The 19438-nt window shown below is 52.3% G+C and overlaps 2 protein-coding genes across 2 annotated transcripts in view; both read left to right on the top strand.

The window, feature by feature from the left end:
• The window catches only part of LOC137416241 (DNA-directed RNA polymerases I, II, and III subunit RPABC3), an 890838-nt gene that overhangs the window by 779835 nt on the left and 91565 nt on the right, over window positions 1–19438 (top strand). The gene's annotated exons all lie outside the window — the stretch shown is intronic.
• Window positions 10322–16334, top strand: MICOS10 (mitochondrial contact site and cristae organizing system subunit 10). The gene is made up of 4 exons (XM_068106521.2): window positions 10322–10455; window positions 11542–11589; window positions 15040–15122; window positions 16185–16334. The coding sequence occupies exons 1-4, from the start codon at window positions 10392–10394 to the stop codon at window positions 16212–16214; spliced, it is 225 nt and encodes a 74-aa protein (XP_067962622.1). The 5' UTR covers window positions 10322–10391; the 3' UTR covers window positions 16215–16334.

The following is a 19438-nucleotide window of genomic DNA, read 5'->3' as shown; positions in this document are numbered from 1 at the left end:
GATACGGTGTACCTATTCTTATCCAGGGTACACACCGGGAAACGTTTAAAACATGGAAATTCTGGGGGGTGGGGGGGGGGGGCGTCAAGGGGAAGATAAAATGAAAATAAACCCCTTCAGCCGGCACTTAGCTTGGCGTCCCAAAGAGTAGTTTCAGGAGCTTTGCGGCTGTTGAAACTGGGGTAGATTGATTTAATTTTAAGAGGACTTGCATATCTGGTCACTGAATTCAACCACCAACTAATTTTGAGATCAGAATAGGCCAAAAGGTCAACGGCTTGGAATAGGATAGTCCTCCACATACTAAAGGTCAAAGACCAAATGTAAATATATTTTCACATTTCTAAAATCCTCAATTTTCATCCGATTGACTTGAAATTTTAATAGGATTTTCATATCGGCAAACTGAATTCAACCACCAACTATTTATGAGGTCAACATAGGCCAAACGGTCAACATAATCCAAAGGTCAACAACCTCTTCAAATTTCTAAAATTTTCAATTTTTCATCTGATTAACTTAAAATTTGAAGACTTTGCATATCAGGTCACTGAATTTGACCATCTCACTCAGTGGTACCAAATTGAAGTGTCTCAGATTTCCCAGATTGGTCCCAAAATGAAGTGTGTCCCAGATTTCCAATATCTGGGGTCTTAGGTTGACAACACTGCAAAGGACAAGGAGGTTCGGATTGGGAAAGCTTGCGCTGCATCAGCAACATGAATGTTGTTTGGAGGAGCGATTGAAGGAACACTTCTTCTTCCGCACCACAGTCAAGAGTGTTCTGTGCAGAACAGAAACAAGAAAGAGCAATTGGAGAATGCAGACCCTCACCAGGACGTGTTTTTAGTTTTTTTTTAGTTTTTTTTTTTTTAGGCTTTTGCATTAAAACAAACTAGCAACGGTACCCACCCTATGGGCAGGGCTTCAATTGGGAGGCCCAAATGAAAAGGGTAAATATCGGCAATTGAAGGCTTTTTTTTTTCTTTTCTTTTAAACGATTTATATAAACATCCCTTTAATCTTAATCGGTGCAGCCGTTTGTGCGGCACCCGGGAAAATAACGTCATGCGGGAGCAAGTATCAGCAGGATGTGGCAGTGTGGGAGTCCACGTTTCTGATCCGCCTTCATGCCGAAGTAGCCCACCACTTCTCCAAGCATTCCGCTCTTCAGATCCGCCATGACAGATTTAAGCTTGATACTGAAGACGCGTGCAGTTAGTCCTCCCGATGTCGTATGTACTCCCGATACGTGTTTCCTTCATTGTAAAAACTTCCAAATCAACAGTTAAAAGGATTTTGAGCCGATAGCTGGTACGGCCTTGGCAAGATCGATGGAGACAGTGATCTGTTAGCGTATTCACCGCCCAAATAGCTATGTGGAATTCTCTCATGTGGAGATTAAACTAATCGTGTTCACAGTCGCTATGTCGTATGTACTCCTGATACGTGTTTCCTTCAGTTGAAATGGGTTAGAATTCTCTCAAGCAGGGATTCAACCCGTGTCCTTATAAAAGGTCTTTGTCCGAGGTCACCGAGTTCGATCGGTGCAGCCGTGCAGTGATCGGTGCAGCCGTTTGTGCGGCTCCTGGGAAAACAACATCGTCACAATGAGAACAATGAACGTTATGCGAACGCGAATGTTATGTGGCAGTCCAAACCTGAGAATGCTGGAGACTAAAGCTGAAATTGGGAAAACGAAATCACCTATTTTACTCCTGGAGATCCTAGGATTATCCACCCAAAATATTTTTGAGATCTGTTCAGCAGTTTTTACGGTACCTTCGAACAGACAGACATACAGACAGACGGACATTTGGTGAATTATAATAAGATATGGCGGCCGAACCACGTGACCGATGAGGTCATTTTTTTTTCTCCACCAATTTATCCGTAGATGACGCTCAAATTTCATCTTGATCGGATGAAGTTTTGTACTTGTCGAATTATGACGTCATAATGGAGGAACCTATGGCATCATCATTGACATATGATATGCCCCATGGAGAGTTCTTTACAATGAGCCATGTCTTATTGTTTTCTATGCAGCACTTTCAGAGATAGAGGTGCAAAGTGTTTCGTTTTTTTCCCCCAAGATGGCGGCCATACCACGTGACTTAATACGTCATTATTATAACAAATTCAACAGGAGGATGTTCACCTATGGTGAAAATTTCCTGTCAATCGGACCAATGGTTGCAGAGAAAAAATATTCATCTTGATTGGATGAAGTTTTGTAATTGTTGAATTATGACGTCATAATGGAGGTACCTATTACATCATCATTAAACCACCGTTTAGGTTTAGGTATTACATCATCATTAACATATTTTATTTGCCATGAAGAGTTCTTTAAAATGAGCCGTGTCTCAATTTTTTTTCTGTGCAGTGCTTTTGGAGATAAATTATAGAGGTGCAAAGTTTTTCGGTTTTTCCAAGATGGCGCCCATACCACGTGACCAATGACGTCATAATTATCATTTTAAAAATTATACATGTGGAGGTGCACCTATGGTGAACATTTCCTGTCAATTGGACCAACGGTTGTAGAGAAAATCATATTTATTCTGTGCGGACAAACAGACAGACAAACGGACTCAAATGCAATAACCTCTCCTCTGGCGAGGGTAACTAGGACTATGACCCACACTGTCCAAACGGCTCCATGGTAAGTACACCAGACTACTGAGGACACCACTCAACATTTCATGGACTCAATGGTGTGCACGCCAGATTACTGAGGACACCACTCAACATTTCATGGACTCGATGGTGTACACACCAGACTACTGAGGACATCACTCAACATTTCATGGAGAGCACACTGGACTAACGAACAGCTGTATGGAAAGATCCCCAGACCATCGGAGACACTACTGCAGAAACGTCTCAGGTGTAGTAGGTGTCGTGTGTGTGGACTGTAGGTAGTATATTTGTGCACGGTATGTACCATGTGTGTGGACAGTAGGTTGTATATGCATGCACGGTAGGTATCGTGTGGATGGTAGGTAGTATGTATGCACGGTAGGTATGTGTGTGGACGGTAGTAGTATATGTATGCATGGTAAGTATCATGTGTATGCACGGTAGGTATCGTGTGTGGACGGTCGGTAGTATATGTGTGTGCACAGTAGGTATCGTGTGGGTGGACGGTATGTATCATGTGTGCACGGTAGGTATCGTGTGTGTGCACGGTAGGTATCGTGTGTGTGCACGGTATGTATCGTGTGTGTGCACGGTAGGTATCGTGTGTGTGCACGGTAGGTATCGTGTGTGTGTGTGTGTGTACGGTAGGTATCGTGTGTGTGCACGGTAGGTATCGTGTGTGTGGACGGTATGTATCATGTGTGTGGACGGTAGGTGGTAATTGTATGCATGGTATGTATCATGTGTGTGCATGGTATGTAGTATATGTATGCACGGTAGGTATCGTGTGTGTGCACGGTAGGTATCGTGTGTGGACGGTAGGTATCATGTGTGTGGACGGTATGTATCATGTGTATGCACAGTAGGTAGTAGATGTATGCACGGTATGTATCATGTGTGCACGGTAGGTAGTATATGTATGCATGGTATGTATCATATGTGTGCACGGTAGGTATTATGTGTATGAATAGATGACGAAATTGGGGTTGGTGCAGCACACGCCGAATATCCTTGTGTATTAAAAAAAAACATGGGGGCAATACCCCTGGTGCTCACCTGGTGGAATAAACAGTATACTACACTGACTAAAGGTACTATAATCATAAGATTTTAAACAAACATACCTATTTTGGGGTGCAACCACCTCCCCCGCATCCCCCCCCCCCCCCCCACCCACCCTGTGTACCCCCTCAGGCCCCAATTTCAATGCCGTGAACAAACTTTGGTGCATCACGGGTTATGAAGGTTGTGGTGAAGTTTCATCGAAATAGTGTTTGTAGTTTCAGAGGGAAAAGCAAAATCCTATTTTCGGGGTCAAACCTGGATCTACTTTGCCCCCCGGTAAACCCCCATAGACCCCGATTTTATTTTAATGCCGTGAACAAACTTTAGTCACAACACAACAAATATCATTTGTGCCAAATTTGGTCACAATCCCATCAGCGGTTTCGGAGAAGTTTCCATTGTTTAAGGACTGACTGACTGACGGATGACGGATGACGCGTCGTCGCATAAGCTCCCGTACCCTGACTTCGGTCCAGGTGAGGTAAAGTAAAAATCATTCGTAATGTTGATTTCCAGTGCAGGTTTTTATTAACAATAATAATTGTAGGTTTTTCGTCGAGGTTTGTAGTAAATATGAAATATTGTGGTGTGTGTGCTGGAAATGTTATTTAAATGATGTATACAGTATACTGAAGGAACTGCGCTCCAACGCGAGTCGAAAGAATTGACGCGACCAAAGACGGAATTCGTCCGAGTTGCTTTATTGAAACAAAACAGCTCAGGTATTCTCACAAGCCCGTTTTTCGGGCAACAATATATATACACATTTATGTCGGGAAGTTTGCCCGGCAAAAGCTATACCGGGCATGCCCGGGTATCAAGGGCGAGCCTTGGAAAGGCGAGTCTGGACCTGCCCGGGCGTGTTTGGCTGCGGCCTGGCAAGTCGAGGCTGGGCGTGCCCGGGCGCTCTGGGCGAGCACTGGAAAGGCGATAGCGGGCATGCCCGGACGCTCTGGGCGAGCCCTGGAAAGGCGATAGCGGGCATGCCCGGACGCTCTGGGCGAGCCCTGGAAAGGCGATAGTGGGCATGCCCGGACGCTCTGGGCTAGCCCTGGAAAGGCGATAGTGGGCATGCCCGGACGCTCTGGGCGAGCCCTGGAAAGGCGATAGTGGGCATGCCCGGACGCTCTGGGCGAGCCCTGGAAAGGCGATAGTGGGCATGCCCGGACGCTCTGGGCGAGCCCTGGAAAGGCGATAGTGGGCATGCCCGGACGCTCTGGGCGAGCCCTGGAAAGGCGATAGCGGGCATGCCCGGACGCTCTGGGCGAGCCCTGGAAAGGCGAGAGCGGGCATGCCCGGGAAAGACGAGACCGGGCGTGCCCGGGAGGTTCGGGCGTGCCCGGGAACAGTGAGTCCGGGCATGTCCGGGAGAGGCGCGTCTGGCCGTGTTCTGGCCGGTGCAAGGCGATTGTGTACATCCAGCGGTAACCGCTACACACGCCCCTCCAGAATCAACCTGCACCGGCAGGGTCAATTTAAGGGGGGTCCGGATGACCCGGCCGAAGCGACCCCTGGAGGGTCGTGGGGAGGGGTCTGACGTGGTGGTGGGTGGTCGAGCGGGGGGAACTGTGGACGGGGGGCGGCCTCGCCGCGGAGGAAGGGCCAACCGTGGTGGTCGGTCGACGTCCATGTGCGCCGGTTTGAGGCGGTCCACAGAAATCCGGTCCGGCCGGCCGCCGAAGTCGACGATGAAAGACTTGTCGCCCCGTCGCAGGACCCGGAAGGGCCCGTCGTACGGCGGCCGGAGTGGCCCCCGGTGCGCGTCATGACGCACAAAGACGTACTCCGCTGTGCGAAGCGCCGGGGGGACGTAGGACTGGGGGCCACCGTGGCGGGACGTCGGCACGGGGGCAAATCGTCGGGCGGCCTCCTGGAGGTCCGAGCGCTGGCGAGCGGCGGACCAGGGACTGGTAGCGTCAGGCACGAATTCGCCCGGGACGCGGAGTGGCTGGCCGTAGACGAGCTCGGCGGCGGACGCCTGGAGGTCTTCCTTGGGGGCCGTGCGAAGGCCCAAAAGGACCCACGGCAGCCGGTCGGCCCAACCGTCGTCCTGAAGGCCGGCCATGAGTGCGGCCTTCATGGAGCGGTGAAACCGCTCGCACAACCCATTGGCTTGGGGGTGGTAGGCCGTGGTGCGGTGCAGCGTGACCCCCAACGAACGGGCGACCGCGCCCCAAAGCTCAGACGTGAACTGTGGGCCGCGGTCGGACGAGATGTCCGCTGGTGCGCCGAAGCGCGCGACCCAGGTGGCGATGAACGCCTGCGCCACGTCGGCGGTGGTGGTGGAGGTGAGGGGCACGGCCTCCGGCCACCTGGTGGTCCTGTCCACCATGGTGAGCAGGTGGGTGAACCCCCGCGAGGGGGGCAGGGGACCCACCAGGTCCACGTCGACGTGGTCGAAACGCCGTTCAGGCACGGCGAAAGGTGCCAGCGGGGCCTGGGTGTGGCGGTGGACCTTGGCTCGCTGGCAGGCCGTGCAGGCGTTGGCCCAGTCGCGGATGTTTCGTCGAAGGCCGTGCCAGACGAAACGCGCCGACACCAGCTTCTGAGAAGCTTTCCGGCCCGGGTGAGAAAGGCCGTGGATGGAGGCGAAGATGCGGCGCTGCCAGGAAACGGGCACGATGGGGCGAGGCTGGCCCTGTGAGACGTCGCAGAGCAGGACGGTGCCCGCGAAGGGGATGTCGGCCAGGCGGAGGCCCGTGTCCGCCACGCGGAGTGCCTGCACCGAGGCGTCGGTGGTCTGGTCGGCCGCCATGAGCGTGAAGTCCACGCCGAGGTGGACCGCGTTCGCGCTGGCCCGCGAAAGGCAGTCGGCCACGGCGTTGTCTTTGCCGGCGACGTGCTGGATGTCCGTGGTGAACTCCGACACGGCGGAGAGGTGGCGCTGCTGGCGGGCCGACCACGGCTCCGTGACCTTAGCCATTGCGTAGACCAACGGCTTGTGGTCGACGAAAGCCGTGAACGGGCGGCCCTCCAGGAGGTGTCGGAAATGGCGAACGGCCAGGAATAGCCCGAGCAGCTCGCGGTCGAACGTGCTGTAGTTTAACTCGTTCGGCCGGAGTTGCCGGCTGAAAAAAGCGAGTGGCTGCCAAACCCCGTCCACCCATTGCTCATGGACGGCGCCCACCGCGTAGTTGGAGGCGTCCGTAGTGAGGGCGATGGGCGCGTTGAGCACCGGGTGAGCCAGCAGCGTTGCGTCGGCGAGGGCCCGTTTGGCACTGGAGAAGGCCGCGTCCATGGCCGCGGACCAAACAATGTCATGCTTGGCCGGCTTGCCCCGGAGGGCCTCGTAAAGGGGCCGCATGAGCTGAGCAGCGCGGGGCACGAATCGGTGATAAAAATTCACCATGCCGAGGAACTCTTGGAGGGCCTTGATGGAACGGGGACGCAGGAACGTGGTGATGGCCTCGACCTTGGTCGGCAGCGGCACGGCCCCGGTCTTGGTGATGCGGTGGCCCAAAAAGTCAACGGTCGTCGCGCCGAAGTGGCATTTGACCGGGTTGACAATTAAGCCGTGCTCGCTGAGGCGACCGAACAGTGTTCGGAGGTGGAGGAGGTGCTCGGTGCGGGACGTGCTGGCGACGAGGATGTCGTCCAGATAGACGAAAAGAAACGGCAGGTCGCGCAGCACGCCGTCCATCAAGCGCTGGAACGCCTGGGCCGCGTTCTTGAGGCCAAACAGCATCCGCAAAAATTCGAACAGGCCGAACGGCGTGATGACGGCCGTCTTCGGGACGTCGGCCGCCCGGACAGGTACCTGGTGGTAGCCCCGTATCAGGTCAATTTTCGAAAAGATGACCCGTCCAGCCAAACGGGCGGAAAAGTCCTGAATATGCGGGATCGGGTACCTGTCGGGGGTGGTAGCGTCATTGAGACGGCGGTAGTCGCCACACGGGCGCCATCCACCCCCCGGCTTTGGCACGATGTGCAGTGGCGAGGCCCACGCGCTATCGGAGCGCCGCACGATGCCGAGGTGCTCCAACGCGTCGAATTCGGCCTTTGCCACGGCGAGCTTGGCTGGGTCGAGGCGGCGGGCCCTGGCGTAGAACGGCGGGCCCGTAGTGGGTATGTGGTGCTCGATCCCGTGCCGCACCGCGACGGCCGAAAACGTCGGCCGCGTGAGGGCCGGGAATTCCACGAGCAGGCGAGCGAACTCGTTCGTTGCCGGGAGGGCGCACGCCAGTTCGGTCGGCGCGGAGCTGCTCATTGTGCACGCCAGGGAGCTGAAGGTCTCGGCGTGGACAAGGCGACGTCGTTTGACGTCGACCAGCAGCCCGTGCGCGCAGAGGAAGTCGGCGCCCAGCAAAGCCACGGGGACGCTGGCGGTAACAAAAGTCCATTGAAAGCGCTGGCTGCCGAAGCAGAGGGTGACGACGCGTGGGCCGAAAGTGCGTATGGCCGAGCCATTAGCAGCGACCAAAGAGGGGCCGCAAACTGCGTCCAGCCTGTCCTGCTCGGAGGCAGGTATGATGCTCAGTTGGGCGCCGGTGTCGCACAGGAAACGCCGTCCAGACGCTTTGTCCCGAATAAACAGCAAGTTGCCCGAGTGGCCGGCGCTCATGGCTGGGAATGAACGCCGGCCCGGCCGTTTCCCGACCTGCCGAAAGTGCACGGGGGCCGGCACGTCCGAGCCTTGTGTCCGAACCTGGCGTGGTAATAACACCACGCCCGGTCAGGTGGAGGCCCCGGCCGTCGTGTCGGAAGCGGGCGGTGCGGCGTGGCGGCCGCCAGTTGCACCGGCAGTTCGGCCTCCAACCGCGCAGGGCGCTCGGGCGTCGTGGGCGTTGTTTCGGATGGCGGCGGGCTCCAGGTAACCACGCCGATGTGCTGGCCCGCCGAGGAGATCTTATCGGCTTCCCTGGCGAGGGCGCGGGAATCCGTGATCAACGTGCCAGCCAGGGCAAGGCGTACCGGGTTAGGCAGCTGACGGAGGAACAGCTCCCGGAACAGGAATGCCGGAGAGTGCTCGCCGAGCAACGAGAGCATATAGTCCATGCGCTCGGACGGGCTCGTGTCGCCGAGCTCGGGCAGGTCAAGCAGGCGCCGTGCGCGTGCTGCCGGTGAGAGGGTGAAAGCACCGAGGAGGAGCGTCTTCAGCGCGTCGTATTTGTCAGCAGCCGGCGGGTGCTGGAGGAGGCTCAAGGCGCGGGCCGCGGTGGTGGAACCGAGCGCCGCCACAACATGGTGGAAGCGGGTGTCGTCCGCGGTGATGCCTCGCAGGGCGAACTGGGAGTCCGCCTGGGCGAACCAAACAGCCGCGTGAGTCTCCCAGAAGGTAGGCAGTTTAAGCGTCACTGCCGTATCCATGTCGGTAGGTCACCAATGTGGGAACTGCGCTCCAACGCGAGTCGAAAGAATTGACGCGATCAAAGACGGAATTCGTCCGAGTTGCTTTATTGAAACAAAACAGCTCAGGTATTCTGACAAGCCCGTTTCTCGGGCAACAATATATATACACATTTATGTCGGGAAGTTTGCCCGGCAAAAGCTATACCGGGCATGCCCGGGTGTCAAGGGCGAGCCTTGGAAAGGCGAGTCTGGACCTGCCCGGGCGTGTTTGGCTGCGGCCTGGCAAGTCGAGGCTGGGCGTGCCCGGGCGCTCTGGGCGAGCCCTGGAAAGGCGATAGCGGGCATGCCCGGACGCTCTGGGCGAGCCCTGGAAAGGCGATAGCGGGCATGCCCGGACGCTCTGGGCGAGCCCTGGAAAGGCGATAGCGGGCATGCCCGGACGCTCTGGGCGAGCCCTGGAAAGGCGATAGCGGGCATGCCCGGACGCTCTGGGCGAGCCCTGGAAAGGCGATAGCGGGCATGCCCGGACGCTCTGGGCGAGCCCTGGAAAGGCGATAGCGGGCATGCCCGGACGCTCTGGGCGAGCCCTGGAAAGGCGATAGCGGGCATGCCCGGACGCTCTGGGCGAGCCCTGGAAAGGCGATAGCGGGCATGCCCGGACGCTCTGGGCGAGCCCTGGAAAGGCGATAGCGGGCATGCCCGGACGCTCTGGGCGAGCCCTGGAAAGGCGATAGCGGGCATGCCCGGACGCTCTGGGCGAGCCCTGGAAAGGCGAGAGCGGGCATGCCCGGACGCTCTGGGCGAGCCCTGGAAAGGCGATAGCGGGCATGCCCGGACGCTCTGGGCGAGCCCTGGAAAGGCGAGAGCGGGCATGCCCGGACGCTCTGGGCAAGCCCTGGAAAGGCGAGAGCGGGCATGCCCGGACGCTCTGGGCGAGCCCTGAAAAGGCGATAGCGGGCATGCCCGGGAAAGACGAGACCGGGCGTGCCCGGGAGGTTCGGGCGTGCCCGGGAACAGTGAGTCCGGGCATGCCCGGGAGAGGCGCGTCTGGCCGTTGCAACTGCAAGGCGATTATGTACATCCAGCGGTAACCGCTACAATACTGTATATACAGTAAGTTTGTCCTCATGCAATCAGATACGGAGATGTATCACAGTAATTTAACAATCGACACTGTGAACTCTTTGGTGGTTTTTAAATATAATTCCATTTTCATTAATGCTTTATAATAATATCTTCTCCGTGTAGATTTTAGATGTGCTCAATTATTCGAAATATAATATTGTAATTGTGCAAGTTAAATCACGGTCATGTACCGGAAGTTGTTGATCGAGGCGGAAGTGAAGTCTGACAAGGACAATTGACATTCTCAGAGATCGATCGATCCCGCAATGTCGGAGAAGGAGTTGGGTAAACGCTGGGATCGCTGCACTGCAGATGGAATCCTCAAATTCGGTTTGATACGCGATGTTTTCTTTACTTTACTTGGAGTTGTACGAACGGTTTAATGGACTCAACGTGCCTGCCCTAACAATAACATGGGCATTCGTGATGGCCGTGGTGTGCGCGCGGGATGTGTGACGATCATCGTGGTGTGCGCGCGGTGTGTGACAATCATCGTGGTGTGCGCGCGGTGTGTGACAATCATCGTGGTGTGCGCGCGGTGTGGTTTGTGACAATCATCGTGGTGTGCGCGCGGTGTGTGACGATCATCGTGGTGTGCGCGCGGTGTGGTTTGTGACAATCATCGTGGTGTGTGCACGGTGTGTGGTTTGTGACGATCATTGTGATGTGCGCGCGTTGTGTGACTATCATCGTGGTGTGCGCGCGGTGTATGGTTTGTGACGATCATCGTGGTGTGCGCGCGGTGTATGGTTTGTGACGATCATCGTGGTGTGCGCGCGGTGTATGGTTTGTGACGATCATCGTGGTGTGCGCGCGGTGTATGGTTTGTGACGATCATCGTGGTGTGCGCGCGGTGTATGGTTTGTGACGATCATCGTGGTGTGCGCGCGGTGTATGGTTTGTGACGATCATCGTGGTGTGCGCGCGGTGTATGGTTTGTGACGATCATCATGGTGTGCGCGCGGTGTATGGTTTGTGACTATCATCGTGGTGTGCGCGCGGTGTATGGTTTGTGACGATCATCGTGGTGTGCGCGCGGTGTATGGTTTGTGACGATCATCGTGGTGTGCGCGCGGTGTATGGTTTGTGACGATCATCGTGGTGTGCGTGCGGTGTATGGTTTGTGACGATCATCGTGGTGTGCACGCGGTGTATGGTTTGTGACGACCATCGTGGTGTGCGCACGGTGTATGGTTTGTGACTATCATCGTGGTGTGCGCGCGGTGTATGGTTTGTGACGATCATCATGGTGTGCGCGCGGTGTATGGTTTGTGACGATCATTGTGATGTGCGCGTGGTGTATGGTTTGTGACGATCATCGTGGTGTGCGCGTGGTGTATGGTTTGTGACGATCATTGTGATGTGCGTGTGGTGTATGGTTTGTGACGATCATCGTGGTGTGTGGCTTGTATCCAGGTGGAGGTGCTCTTATTGGCGGAGCAATATCCCTGCTGTTCTTGAAACGTGAGTCCCGTCCATACATTATTGCTTCGTTGCAATTAATCAATTTATTTATTGTGATGTGACGTTCGTGTACTGCATCACGTGTTGGGAGGACAAGGGCATGAGGACACACCAGCAGAGTCCCCGCCCTGCAGGTGATCTTTTCCCAAGCTGGCAACACATTTTTCTGCCGTCGGATATTTTCTGCTGACGCAACTACTTTGACTTGGATTTCTTGCTGATTTCCTTTGGTAATATTGCTCTTGATTTCTGTTCAACTGAGGTGGCCTTAGTTTTTGAGGCATCTCAATTTTCCAGAAAAAAACAAAAAACATCAAACGTCACCCGAGCTAACAATACCGACAACCAACCCACACTCCCCTCTTTTCCCTCCCCTTCCCCTCACAATCCCCTATCAACCGTCACCCAAGCTAAGAATACCCATGACCACCCCCACACCCCATACCCCACTCCACCATCCCCTCACAATCTCCTATGAACCGTCACCCTAGCTAACAATACCCATGACCCCAATACCCCCTCCCTCCCCTTCACAATCCCCTATCAACCATCACCCGAGCTAACAATACCCATGACCACCCCCACACCCCACTCCACTCAACCATCCCCTCACAATCTCCTATCAACCGTCACCCTAGCTAACAATACCCATGACCACACACTATACCCCACTCCACCATCCCCTCACAATCTCCTATCAACCATCACCTGAGCTAACAATACCCATGCCCACCCCACACACATTACCCCGCTCCACCATCCCCTCAGAATCCCCGATCAACAGTCATCCTAGCGAACAATACCCATAACAACCCCACTCCACCATCCCCTATCAACCATCACCCGAGCAAACAATACCCATGACCACCCCACACACCTTACCCCACTCCACCATCCCTTCACAATCCCCTGTCAACCATCACCCATTATGTACAGTCACGTGAAAAAGTAAGTACACCCCATGTAAAGTTTTGACTTTTTCAACATATTTCAACATACAGCTATTTGATCTTCATTTCAACAATATTGATAGATAAAGGTGATATAATATAACAAATATCATGAAACATTTACATTTTGTAGTCCATTGTATAATTTAAATAAACATAAATGCAAATTTCGCATGTGGAAAAAGTAAGTACACCCCTACATTTATCACTACTTCAAATACCTAAAATTAGAATCAGGTGCACCAGCTCAGGTGCAAATGATTAGAACATCGTTAGAGAGGATCTTGGAGGAACCTGTCTTATTTAAACCTCAGACATTTAGTTTGGTTTGCTCTTTGTTGTTGAAGTGTGCGGCGTCACCATGCCGAGATCAAAAGAGCTCTTTGAGGCCTTCAGAAAGAAGGTTATAGATGCCAACGAGTCTGGGAAGGGATTTAAACCCCAGGCAAGTTTGGTTGAGATCGGATAAGGAATGCAAGGGAGACATGTGATGATGGAGGGGGAGGTGGTTGTGGGATGGATGGAGGTTGGGTGCGATGGATGGGGGAGGGGTGGTGATGGAGGTGGGGGGGGGAGGGGTGGTGATGGATGGGGGAGAGGTGGTGATGGTGATGGAGGTGGGGGTGAAGGAGGGAGGAGGGGTAATGGGTGGTGATTTAATTTTGGGAGAATAATGGATAGATGGGGAGGGGTGATGAGGTGGAGGGAGGAGTGATGGGTAGTGATTGAGGGAGGGGTAATGGAGGGAGGGGGTGGTTGGGGGGGGTGATGGAGGTGCAGGGGCCGGTGATTGAGGGAGGGGGTGTTGGATGGTGATTGAGGGAGGGGGTGTTGGACGGTGATTGAGGGAGGGGGCGATGGATGGGTGATTGAGGGAGGGGGCGATGGTTGGTGATTGAGGGAGGGGGCGATGGATGGTGATTGAGGTGAGGGGGGCGATGGATGGTGATTGAGGGAGGGGGCGATGGATGGTGATTGAGGGAGGGGGGTGATGAATGGTGATTCAGGGAAGGGGTGATGGATGGTGATTGAGGAGGGGAAGGGAGGAGTATTGGATGGAGGGATGGGGGTGATGAAGGGAGGGAGGGTGATTGAGGGAGGGGGTGTTGGATGGCGATTGAGGGAGGGGGTGATGGACGGTGATTCAGGCAAGGGGTGATTGAGGAGGGGAAGGGAGGAGTAATGGATGAAGGGATGGGGTGATGAAGGGAGGGAGGGGTGATGGATGGAGGGTGATGAGGGAGGGGTGATGGATGGAGGGAGGGGTAATGGGTGGTGATTGATGTTGGGAGGGGGTGGTGATGGAGGGAGTGTAATGGATGGATGGTGGGAGGGAGGAGGGTGGATAGATGGGGAGGGGGGGGGGGTGATAGGTGGTGATGGAGGGAGGGGTGATTGGTGGTGATGGAGGAAGGGGTGACGGAGGGAGGGGTAATGGATGGAAGGAGGGGTGATGGGTGGTGGTGATGGAGGGAGGGGGGTAGGATAGATGGGGGGGGGGGGGGGGAGTTGGTGATGGATGGATGGAGGTGTAATGGATGGAGGGAGGGGTAATGGAATGGAGGGGTAAAATATACAAGAGATGGATTCCACCTTAAAAACCCAATCGGGCACCCCAGAACTTCCTCCACAATTAAGTTCATGTGAAGAAAAGAACCAAAACCTTTGCATGGCCGTTCCTCACAAATCTGCTCGAGCGTTGACACTCCAAGGTGGTTGTGGTTCGTGCCAAGTGAAAGGTCACACCCTGTGCCGGTGGTAAAGGATGCATGACATGGCCGGCATTGTCGGTGTCACCAAATTGACCCCCAACCTCACGCGCCACGATCCCCCAACCTCACGTTCCACGCTCCCCCAACCTTACGTGCCACACTCCCCAGCCTCACGTGCCACGCTCCCCCAACCTCACGTGCCACGCTCCCTCAACCTCACGTGCCACACTCCCCAGCCTCACCTGCCACGCTCCCCCAGCCTCACGTTCCACGCTGCACAACATACGTGCGTGGTCGTGGAGTTCCAAAGGGGCAGAAGCAGAAGCAAATGAAATGGATTCCGACATGTTCAAATAAATAATTGTGTTCTTCATTGCCTTCCATCATACATGTTGTGATGGAAGTGGAACGGTAATGCAATATTAACCCATTCCTTTCACTACTTCCTATTTAGCTCTAACCCAGAGAGCAACAGCAGGTATGTTGGGGGTAACGCTCACACATGGTCATCGATGGGAAGGGGGGGTTGGGGCAAAGGATCAAGGTATCTATCACGTATAGAACTGACCAGACGGCGCAGGCAGATCGATGTAGCACTGAAGGTCATTGGTGGGCCTGCTGGGTTTCAATGTGCACTACGGGTCCCCATTCCACAAGCGTACAATCCTAATTCTCAATACTCCCACCTTCCCTGAGATTTGAACCCACGACGCCGGTCCTGTATTCCCTCTCGGCCGCTACGGTACCCACCTGACGGTCACCAGTATTGTTGTGTTTTCACCTGGCAGGGCGAACCTGGCCGGTGGTGTTCGGTGCCGGACTGGGGCTCGGCCTTGCCATGTCGCACTGCCAGCAACATCTTCCCCTCCAGGTAATGTACTCCAACCTCGCACCATTGACTCCTTCACGTACATCGATTCATATTGCTTTGTGCCGAGGCTGCCCGGTATACCCTCGACATGACTGACACTCCATGACATGTTCGATTCCTCCTTGTCTATGCACGTAGTGTACGTACCATGCCTGTCAAGATGTGTCGATGCGTGTTCGTGACATCATTTAATAGTCTCGGTAAATGATCTGACATGTTACAACCAAAGATCTAATTGATCAGTTGTGGTCTAGTGGTTTTGTGGTGGAGGATTGCACCTAAAGGTACAATTGCAAGTGAGTTGTGCGGTTGCTGGAGTTGATCAAAATGGCTTTCAATCATTTGTTTCATTGTTGATGTCCTCTTGAAGGTCACGATGATGGTTTCCATCGATCATCGTGATGTCGAATCATCGGATTCTTGATTTACATTCCATCGATTGTATTCAATGCTGCTGATTATAATCCACTCTTCAGGCATCAGACTGACAAAAGTAACATCCAGGAAGACTATACACATGGAAGGCACCTGATGTGAAAAATCAAATTGATTCCATACGGATCAAGAAACATTGGAAAAGTTTGAGGTCATGTGACTTTGTGGTGCGTACAATCTGATTGTCAATCGCTTGTTGCTCAAATCAGAGGCAAGTTGAAGATCACAAACAAAACCATCTTGCTTGCTGTTCTTCCAGAATCCCACACCTGGTAACCTTCCCCAATGCCAGGCTGATCGCTCATGTATATTCCTGTATTCTTTCTTCGGTGGGATGGAGTCATCTGGAATTTTTTGGTTTGTTTGGAATGTTGACGTGTGTGGAATTTATCCAGGGCACCAGTCGTTATCCTTGAAACGGATGTAATAGGTGATTTGTGGGATGGATTGTTGTGTGTCGTGGATAAGAGGAATTCCTTGCAATCTGGAATCGGTCCTGGAGGATGTTTCCCAGACTTGCTCCTCTTGCTTGGGTTTGAATAGTGTAAGAGAGGAAGTGGTTTGAGTGTCATTTTCCCTTTGGAATAATCCATCATCTCTTCCTTTCTTCCATACCCAACCCCACAGGCACCATCGACGGCCGTGACTCCACATTGACCCGGTCCCATCTCTCTGCACTCGCCCCACCTGTAATCAATGTGTGAATAAATGAAGATCACGTGCACGTCCTCTCTCGGTGTGGCTCTGTCGGAATAAAAACTTTGTTTATTCTCCATCGATCCAAGAACCTTGCTCTTTATTTACAACAGGATGACCTGTCCAGGATAATCGAGAACCAAACCTGTACCTGCTGCATCTTTCGTGTTCCTTGTATGGTGCATTTGGGAAATTGAATGTAATGGGTTAAAATGCCGTGAATCGGATAAGGAGGATGTCGGCACGTTACGAGTGCAGAAATGTCCAAATATTCCAACTTTTGTTTCACCTCCACGACGAACACGTATGATCCACACACCCTCCGAGTCTTGCTGCCTTGTGCGAAGGTTTCCCGTTCTTACAACGAACTTTTTAAGCTCCACTTGACATCCGCTCTTCCCAACACCCTCACCTTCCCATGCAACAGGACCCTAAAGTTTGCATGTTAAGGTGAGATGACGAACATGCCTGGGAGCCGATAGGATTAAGGGTGTTAAACTTCAAAAAAAAATCAATTTTCATCCTATTAACTTGATTATTAAACAGCAATTACGGAATGCATCACTGAATTGAGGAAACAGGTCAAAAGGTCAAATCAAAGTTAAACTTCTAAAATTATCAATTTTGGTCTTTGTCTTCCGCCGACTCCTCTCCACCTTGCTCCCCCAGCTCTCTCTGTGCTCTGTCCCCCAAATATTCCTACAGGTCGCACAAGATCTGCCTGCAACCCTCTGATGGTTAAACTGCCAAAATCAAGACTCTGCTCACCTTCACTCCTCTTTTTTCCCACCTCTGGAACAAACTCCCTCTCTCTTCAATCCCACTCCTCCCTCCAGGTTTTTAAAACAGCTGTTCACCACCATCTCTTATCTTCCCCCATCCAAAACCTTGATCTTTTCTATCCCCGCTAATTTACCCCAGATCCACTTTTTTGAAATTCCGACTTTTCCTGGAAGTCCTAGCAGTGTCCGTGTTTTATACCTCCCCCCCCCACTCTTCCCGTGCCTCCTCCCCCCCAAGCCCTCTCCATCCCACAGATCTCCTGATGTCCCTGTTCTCTGCTGTTGTGCTTGTGGGCTTCCCTCTCTCTCCCCATGTTGTCTCCCGCACCCTTGATCTTATGTTTGTGTCAGTTTGTCTTTTTGTGATTAATGTTAGCTCTTACACGAGCCTCGATCTTGTATGCGAATTTTTTTTCCAAAAAACCCATAAATTTTCATCCTATTACCTTGATGATTAAACAGCAATTACGTAATGCATCACTGAATTGAGAAAACAACTTTTTGAGGTCATAAGGTCAACTCAAGGTAAAACTTCTAAAATCAATTTTCATCTGAAAAGTCATTAATTTTCATCCGATTGACTTGAGCATTGATTAGATTGTCAATTTTAATCTTAATGTAATGGACAAGTTGTGTATCCATGGCAACCTTTTTGGGTGGGGTGGATTTTGCAGGTACCGTGCGTGCTCTGTTCGACGCCTTCATTTGTTTGTGCACAGGATATCTCAAAGTTGTGGGCAGATGCGGACTCAATTTGGTGGAGAGGTTGGGTGTCTGACACGGACGAAATGACATTTTGGTGAAGATTCGGATCTGGATCCAAGGATTTTAAAGTGACTTCACCATTGAGAGATATGGCAAAACACGATACAGAGCACAATATCTCACAAAGTTAAGGACTGATTTGAATGAAACTTGGGCAGGTTTGGTGTGTGATGACAAATCGATTTGATGTTGGTGAAAATTGAATCTGGAAACGAGTTTTTTTTTTTTTAACTCCCAAGTGATTTTGCACCAGAGTGATGGAGCTAACAACGATACATAACACGATATTTCAAAACGTTGTGCACCACTTATGACAAAACTAGGTGAATGAGTTGGTTCGGTGACGAGAACAACCCGATTTGATTTTGGTTCAGGTCCAAATTCACATCTGGCCGATCAGTGGGATACAAATCAAAAACTGTTCATCTTGGCGGACGTATGCTCTTTACCGAGTGCAGTTCCAGTTGTAAATGTGTTAATATGTGCAGTAAATGTTTGGAAACTTTCCAAGAATTATGAAAGTGAAATACGAGTGTGAAACAACAAGCAAAACATTCTGAATGTCATAAAAAAAAAAAACACCTTTCGAGGCCATTTTTCCCCGCAAAGCGGGGGTTGGCCTTTTTCGGGCACCGTGGTTGTTGGTTTTTGTTGGTCCCCTTTTTGAAGCAATGTTTTACGGCCGGATGCCCTTACTGCCACCAACCCTGTTTGTCGCCTTTTACGACACACAGGGAATTACCAGTGAACTGGTACTCAATTTGCCGACCTCGGAAGGATGACAGGCTGAGTCAACCCCCCTGGCGTTAATTCAGCGATCGGCCGGGATTCGAACACAGGATCCTAGGATCCTAAGCTGGCACCCTAACCGCCAAGCCAACACCAGGCTGGATGTCATGAAAGAGTGAAAATGTTATCCGGGTCACTGTGCCGCCACTCAGGGCGTGTTTCACAATGTACGATCATTTTATAATTGCGGAATTATTGTTCCATCAGCATTTGCGGTAATCGTCCTCTCCGTGACCAATTTCCACGAAGAGCGCCTTTTGGAAACTCAAAGGTTGACAGGAGGACTAAGGGTCATATGATGGAGGTTGTCGTGACTGCATTTGCCCTCTTCTTCAAGAGCGTTTTCCAGCTTGGGGAAAATCAGTGTTAAGGTGTATATCTGTGTTCAGATAGCTTATCATGGCATTTTTCCAAGGTCGCTATTAATAACAAAAGTAAAAATAACACGAACGATAACAGCATAATATTGTTATTCCAAAACAATATGAACACTAATAATATTCCCCCTCCCAAAGTGTTTTTTCCTCCTTGGACAAACAAGTGTTAATGTGTATAAATAGCTTATCGTGGTGTTTTGGTGGGAGCACCCCTACCAGAAGTAAAAATATAAACCACAAACACGTGTGATTACCTTTGTAAATAGTCACACCTGATGTTTAACACTAAACTGAAAGACATTTGGAGGAATCCAGACATCCTTGGACCAAGCCTAGATCTACTGCAATCTATATAGGCTTACCCCAGAGGATGACATGACCCTCCCTGCTGCTCCCGTAGGTTGTGGGTGTACTAGTATCATGAAACGTAATTCATCATTACTGCATGCACGTGAAGCATAAAGCGTGATTA

The sequence above is a fragment of the Myxine glutinosa genome, chromosome 1, assembly GCF_964187855.1.
Source record: "Myxine glutinosa chromosome 1, kmMyxGlut1.1, whole genome shotgun sequence".
Taxonomy (NCBI): Eukaryota; Metazoa; Chordata; class Myxini; order Myxiniformes; family Myxinidae; genus Myxine; species Myxine glutinosa.
The sequence above is the reverse complement of the archived record's forward strand: the minus strand, read 5'-3'. Positions and strand labels throughout refer to the sequence as shown.

Excerpts from the sequence above, each read along its gene's own strand:
- MICOS10 (XM_068106521.2), top strand. The coding sequence starts at position 10,392 with ATGTCGGAGAAGGAGTTGGGTAAACGCTGGGATCGCTGCACTGCAGAT. Across the intron at positions 11,590-15,039 it reads ATCCCTGCTGTTCTTGAAAC|GGCGAACCTGGCCGGTGGTG; the intron begins GTGAGTCCCGTC and ends TTCACCTGGCAG. Across the intron at positions 15,123-16,184 it reads AGCAACATCTTCCCCTCCAG|GCACCATCGACGGCCGTGAC; the intron begins GTAATGTACTCC and ends CCAACCCCACAG.